This window comes from Neocloeon triangulifer, unplaced genomic scaffold, assembly GCF_031216515.1.
Source record: "Neocloeon triangulifer isolate White Clay Creek 2 clone unplaced genomic scaffold, ASM3121651v1 ptg000014l, whole genome shotgun sequence".
Taxonomy (NCBI): Eukaryota; Metazoa; Arthropoda; class Insecta; order Ephemeroptera; family Baetidae; genus Neocloeon; species Neocloeon triangulifer.
In genome coordinates, this window is record NW_026775556.1 from 8,148,116 (window position 1) to 8,154,230 (window position 6,115).

The window sequence follows — 6,115 nt, forward strand, 5'->3', positions numbered from 1 at the left end:
GTGTGTCGTCGGCAAAAGCACACACCTTAAAGAAGCTGCACATATACGAAAAAGCCAGAGGCGTTAGTACAAATCGTTATCTAAGCGTTTCGTCAATACAATAATCGACGATAATGGTTCTCGAAATAATAATAAAATTCTGTGACGCAAGACGCAATTCACACCGCGCTTAAATTACCTTTCAAGCCACTAACGTGCGTATTCAAGTGCTGGGCAACCGAGCCGCGTACTAAGATATAAGGCATTTGGTGCAAAAACACTTGATAGTGTCATAAAACCGTTTTTACCGCTGTCGAAAAGTTGTTGGCCAGAGTTTGTTTGCCTTTTTTGAGGATTGTGTTAGGTGCGATACACAAACAAACGCTCTACGGATACCTAGAGGGGCGCAATGCATGAACACACCTGAAGTGCACGTGCTGCCCTCGGGGCTCAAATATTTTAATCAACTCGCCGCAAAATGTAAAAGGCACCTTTTCAGGTGCGTGCTTACCAGATTTGGAGCGAAGTGCACCAATGAAAATGCCAGGTACAACTCTGTGCAAACAATGCTCGGGTGGTTGTGGGTGGACTCTGGATGGGGTGGGGTTCGCTGTGATCAAGTCTTATGGGAGAGGCGAAGAAGTGGGAGAAAACGTTTAACCAAGAATAAGTTTTATTGTTGTCAACAATAAAATTGGAACACAACAATAAAATTGGAAATGTTCGTAAAAGGCAATCTTCTTTAATCTTTGATGCCATATAGTTCCATCATTTACCAATAGATGGGGCATTTTTGTTGCTCGATCCTCAATCTTCTCCTTTATTATTGTTTTTGAAGTTTCTCGTCTTTTCGCTTCGTGTTTCGTGCTGTGAGAGAAAAGAAAATAATTTTACAAGCAGAGATAGCTGACAACCGGTGAGCACGAGAGAAAAGATGTGAGTGCTCTTAATTTTAATATTATTTTACAGATTATTTATGTACAAAAGTAATGTTCTGTAAATATTTTGAACTTCCAATAAAGAAAATTGTGAGCAGTTAGCGCACACGTCCTTACGCAGGTTTAAAATGTTTTTCTCGTCTTTTTTTGCAGAGCTCGAAAATTTTGAAATCCAAGAGACTTCTAAAAACTCTAGAAAAAACGTGCCAAAAAGTATTCTGTCTAAAGTCGTGAGTTTCGATCAAGAATTTTGTTGATAATTTTGTTGTTAAATTATTATATTTTTATAGTGAGGGACCAAGAAGAACTTGACATGGAGTTGAGTGAAGAACAGCTTCAGGCGTCGCAAAAAGTCACCGATAATGATAGTGCAGGACTGCAGGCGATTCTTTCCAATAGGAAATTTGACATCGACTTTGTCGACTCGAATGGAATGACACTCCTGCAGCACGCCGTGTACAAAGGAAATAAGGAAATTGCCCAGCTCCTTATTGATCAGGTAAAACCCTTCATGCTTGATGCTCTATTTTACACACTATATTACATAATAGATATGTGTTGACATTTAATGTGGATTTTATAATGGAAATTCCTTTACTAGAAAATTATTCAGCTTTTTCAGAATCACTTAAAAAGGTAGATGCGTGCTTGAAAAAAATTATTAGCTTCCCCCATCCATCTCTGGGGAATTGCTCCAACATGCAAGTCAATACTTTCTTCACTGGCAGTGACCAAAAATATTGATTTTTCCACTTTATTTTTTTCAATCGAACACTTATTATTATATAACGTATTCTACATTTTTTTCTGGCTCGAGAAATAATACTACAATTAACAGTTAATAGTTACTATGAAAATATAATTTGCATAATATGGCAGTTGAAATAATCCACTTAACGTTCTCTCTTTAGGGTGCTGATGTGAACTCTGGCAAACACGAGCACAACTACTCAGCTTTGCATTTTGCAGCTCTTTCCGGCAAAGAAGAGGTTTGCTCGTTGCTTTTGCAGCACGGTGCCAAAAGCCAAGCATTCAACTCAGTGAAGCGCACACCAGCTCAGATGGCTGCGTTTGTCGGTATGTTTCAAATTTGAAAAATTCAAATTGTTTAATTTTTTCCAACAATAAAATTTCCTTAGGAAATCATGGTTGTGTGGCAGCCATAAATAATTTCATCCCTCGGTCCGAAATCGATTATTTCATTACTCCCAAAGGACTTGAGAAAGAACCAAAACTTGACCCCTCCCTTGCTGATCCTCTACACAAATTTGTGATGCAAGTAAGTTGCCTATAAAATTATCCCCTTTAATCAATTTATTTGGACACAATTTAAGACTTATTTTTGGGCTTCCTTTAGGTCAATATACATCCAGTTGGTGTGCTGATGTATCTTCAAAACAGCAGGTCACTAGTTGAGAATCACAAACAGGTGAAATCAGTCCTTGGTCTCATGTGCGAAAAAGAGATGAAGCGGGGCTCCGAAACTAATGAGGTTCTATCATTCAAATTCCACTGGCTCTTGAGTGTTCTCGAGGAAATAGCCATGGCCGAAGAGTCCGAAGCGAGGGAGAAGGTAATAAACCTAATCAGCATTAATTTTAATATTTTTTCAGAGCATACTTTAATTTATATTCTCTCGCACACTCACAACGTAGCAAGATTTTTATAAAATAATTTTTGTGTGCCTGCAGGACAAGGACAGGGATGTTTTAGACATTTGCATAAAGAAACTCATCAAGCCGACTGGTTTGGACCAATTTGTCAGAATTTCCGTTCGTCGATTTCCTTTTATGGAATGCACCCTTTTCATGCAAATTGCCAATGGGATTGCCTCTGCAATTAAAGATCCTCAGTAAGTTATTTTTTTTATCGTTCAGAGCATTAATTACATTTAAAAAAAAAAAAAAAAAAATAGCTATGAGCCAGGCTGCTTGATTTCCGTGGTCACTTCTGCAATTAACGGTCACCGTGGCTTTGCCACCGACTCTCAATGCAGTGCATGTGGCAACGAAAAAGCCAACAGGCGATGCTCTCGATGCAAGAAGGAGGTTTACTGTGGACCTGAATGCCAGAAGGTGCACTGGGGTCTGCACAAGAAGACGTGCACTCCTGCTAAAGCGGAGGATAAAGACAACAAATCCCTGCAGGACACAGACAAAGCAAACATCGCTGACCTTGTTTCTCAACAACTTAGTCAGACTCTTGAAGTTAAATGATAGTATTCCAATTTTAATATGATATCATTTTCTGGTGTTCGCTTGAGAAATTTAAAAATAAATATTATGCATTTGTTTCCAAGCACCTAATACCTTTAATTTTATTTGTAGGATGCCCTGGGTACCCTTTTTTAAGGTATAATTAATATTAATGTATCTTTTTAACAAATGAACTTCAAATATTTTAGAAATTTATTACAAATAATTAATTTTGGACTATAAAATAAAATAAAAAAATTTTTTTTTATAAAAATGCGTTCAAAAGGAATAATTTTATTAAAATCAAAATTCAAAATGCGTATGAAATTTTCTGTTTAATTTAACTTCACTCTTACAATTAAGAAAAATTTCAAGTTTTTAGGATCTATCAAAATGCTATTAATTAATAGACGTAATTAAGTAAATATCCATTCTGCGTCTGCTAAATAAATTTTCTGCTTTGAGTTTGGGCCACAGGCATGGCATGATGGCAGGTGCGGGAAATAAGCTGCAAGCGAGTGTGATCGAATCGAGCGCCCCCACACACAAAATCTTCAACTACGTTTCAAAACAAAAAAAATGGCCTGTGCCATCGCCGGTGATGACTTCGACTCGTGGTTAATCGTCAAATTAAAGGCCCTGAACACAGACGAAACTGTTTTTTCGTCTTATATCAAAGGCATTTTAGAAGGCGATGAGACAGAAGAAGAAAAGAACGAGTCCCTTGAAGAAATCTTGTCTGAAATCACGGTAAAAACATTTCACTCGTGTATTGTGCATAGAGCAATTAATTTCGATTTTGAGATCTGCACACATTAACTTTCCCTATTATTTCAGGAGAGTCGAATCTCCAGCCTTCGAGAAGAAATTCTTCAAAGATGGCAAACTTTTTCCAGTCAAAAGCAAGAGGAACAAGAAGCTGCAGCAGCTCAAAACAAACCTGAGGACGTTGATGAGAGGCTTGTTCGACTAATGGAGAGCCAAGCCAAGTCAACAATTCCTGTCCGTAATTACACTGATGAAGAACGAAGACTTAAAGAAGCTATACTATCGCAATATGGACACGTAAGTTTGTATTTTTATTTATAAAATATAAATACATATTCACTCACTATTACATTATGTGCAAGAAATTATTACTGTATTTCCAAATGAGCATGCAAAAGGTACCAAATAGTGTTTTTACTATTGCATAACTTGATTATGTATATAATGTTTTAAATTATAGAAATTGGTTTATTAAATTCAAGGTTGCCGATCAAGAAGACGAAGAGGAGGAGGAGGAAGTGGCTGTGCCAAGTGGACTCGCAGTGGAAAAAGCTGCTGCAAACAAAGGCGGATCTAAGGGTGCTGGAATAGAAAGAAACACCAACTTTGAGGACGTCCAGAGAGCCGACAAAGATAGACGAGAAAGAGCAAAGCAGGAAGCAATCCAGAAAAAAGAAAAGGATAAGGAGGACAGGTATAAATAAAATAATATTTACATTTTTATTTTAAATGCCAACCATCTATTGAAATTTAACACTTAAATCGTAGTAAGTCCATTACTGAATTTCATTGTTCTGTTTAGAGAAAAGCAGAAACAAGCACAACAGGAGAAGAAAGAAAAGCGCAAAACTCAGAAGGGCGAGAGGCGGCGGTAACCTTCAGAGTAAAAAAGTAAGTGAGCTGCTCATCTCAAAATCAGCAAGTGTTGAAGTTACTGGACCTAGTGCGTGTGATGCCTCATTCTATTGGCCATAATAATTAAAAAACGCAGAAAATGCTCTCTTGTTGTTGACCTACCTTAAAACCAATTTGCAAACGCCTTTCTAAGACTCCTAGATTTTGGAAGTTTGAAGGAGTCCGTCACCTTCAACAACATAGTTGCATTTGTGTAATTAGGCTATTTGGCATGTCAACCGTAAAGCCAAGACTAAAATTAGATCTTTGTTAGAATATGATAAATATGTAAGGAATCCTCGGTTCCACCCAACATTTCCAATCACCTATTTTCTGCACTTTAGTATTGAAAAAATCTGGAAAATATCCATAAATTATGTTTGAAAAATTAATTATCCTGCTCACTATCAAGCATTATTAAACGCAACACAGGATAAATATTTAAAAAAAAATATGGGATTGTTCAATCTATCGTTCGTGGCTTTTCGGAAGACGCAAAGAATGTCTCAATTAATATCCATGATTTTTTTGCCTCTTGCTGATCACAAATCACAACAATGCAACCTTGCCAATTGCATGTTTATCACACGTCACTTATGAGGCTGCTTAAAATCAAAGTCATCAATTTATTTTATTATTTCCTTCAATGCAAGCACAGTAAGAAAGTGTTGCTTATTATTGGTCCGTGCATTGAAAAAAATAACAGAAAAATCGTCTGTAAATGGGAGTTTAGAATATTTTAACCTTTTAATTTATTATGCAGCTACTCCAGTGGAAATAACAATTGTCCATCCCTCAAAAATGTATGTACATGCGGCTTGTTAAAGAGATATTGAAATAAAATTTATGTGTAAATTCATTGTCTAAAACAAAACAAAAATATACAACTTTTCATTTCAAATGACAAACGCTCTCAATTTATAAACTAAAAACAACACAAATTTTTGTTTTGGCAGTATAATAGAACACTTTCTCACATACAAAATTAACACCGACTAGGATAGACGAGGCTTTGTTTTTAGATATTAGTATTTTTATATGACTTCGAAGGGGGCACGGACGAAAATAAAAAAAAATATGTGTGTGTTCCGCATGTGCTTTGGTTTAGTTTTTCTGTGTTTCGAAGTCTCTGGTGTGGCCCAGTGGAGAGCGCGCGACCGCGTAGAGCATTAATCCTATTTGTCCCCTGCACACGAGGCTTCGTCGTATTTTGCAACGTGACCCTCACGAGAGAAGCGAATTATTGTATTATACCCACATACGTATTTATTTATTCTGACTGGGCAGCCGGCAGCAGCACGGGGAGTTTCATGTGAAAATTATTCAACGCGGGCCCAGCAG

At 37.0% G+C, this 6,115-nt stretch overlaps 2 protein-coding genes across 2 annotated transcripts; both read left to right on the forward strand.

The window, feature by feature from the left end:
* Window positions 1-783: 783 nt before the first annotated feature.
* On the forward strand, window positions 784-3,214 carry LOC132202093 (ankyrin repeat and MYND domain-containing protein 2). The gene is made up of 8 exons (XM_059628812.1): window positions 784-915; window positions 1,071-1,147; window positions 1,208-1,416; window positions 1,829-1,994; window positions 2,057-2,196; window positions 2,275-2,490; window positions 2,609-2,769; window positions 2,833-3,214. The coding sequence occupies exons 3-8, from the start codon at window positions 1,231-1,233 to the stop codon at window positions 3,131-3,133; spliced, it is 1,170 nt and encodes a 389-aa protein (XP_059484795.1). The 5' UTR covers window positions 784-915; window positions 1,071-1,147; window positions 1,208-1,230; the 3' UTR covers window positions 3,134-3,214.
* Window positions 3,215-3,666: 452 nt separating this feature from the next.
* LOC132199253 (coiled-coil domain-containing protein 43) lies at window positions 3,667-5,662 on the forward strand. Its single transcript, XM_059623842.1, has 4 exons — window positions 3,667-3,862; window positions 3,950-4,177; window positions 4,363-4,574; window positions 4,683-5,662. Exons 1-4 carry the CDS (start codon window positions 3,692-3,694, stop codon window positions 4,753-4,755), a joined length of 684 nt encoding a protein of 227 aa, XP_059479825.1. The 5' UTR covers window positions 3,667-3,691; the 3' UTR covers window positions 4,756-5,662.
* Window positions 5,663-6,115: the final 453 nt, after the last annotated feature.

Excerpts from the sequence above, each read along its gene's own strand:
- LOC132202093 (XM_059628812.1), top strand. The coding sequence starts at position 1,231 with ATGGAGTTGAGTGAAGAACAGCTTCAGGCGTCGCAAAAAGTCACCGAT. Across the intron at positions 1,417-1,828 it reads CCCAGCTCCTTATTGATCAG|GGTGCTGATGTGAACTCTGG; the intron begins GTAAAACCCTTC and ends TTCTCTCTTTAG. Across the intron at positions 1,995-2,056 it reads TCAGATGGCTGCGTTTGTCG|GAAATCATGGTTGTGTGGCA; the intron begins GTATGTTTCAAA and ends AAATTTCCTTAG.
- LOC132199253 (XM_059623842.1), top strand. The coding sequence starts at position 3,692 with ATGGCCTGTGCCATCGCCGGTGATGACTTCGACTCGTGGTTAATCGTC. Across the intron at positions 3,863-3,949 it reads AAATCTTGTCTGAAATCACG|GAGAGTCGAATCTCCAGCCT; the intron begins GTAAAAACATTT and ends CTATTATTTCAG. Across the intron at positions 4,178-4,362 it reads TACTATCGCAATATGGACAC|GTTGCCGATCAAGAAGACGA; the intron begins GTAAGTTTGTAT and ends ATTAAATTCAAG.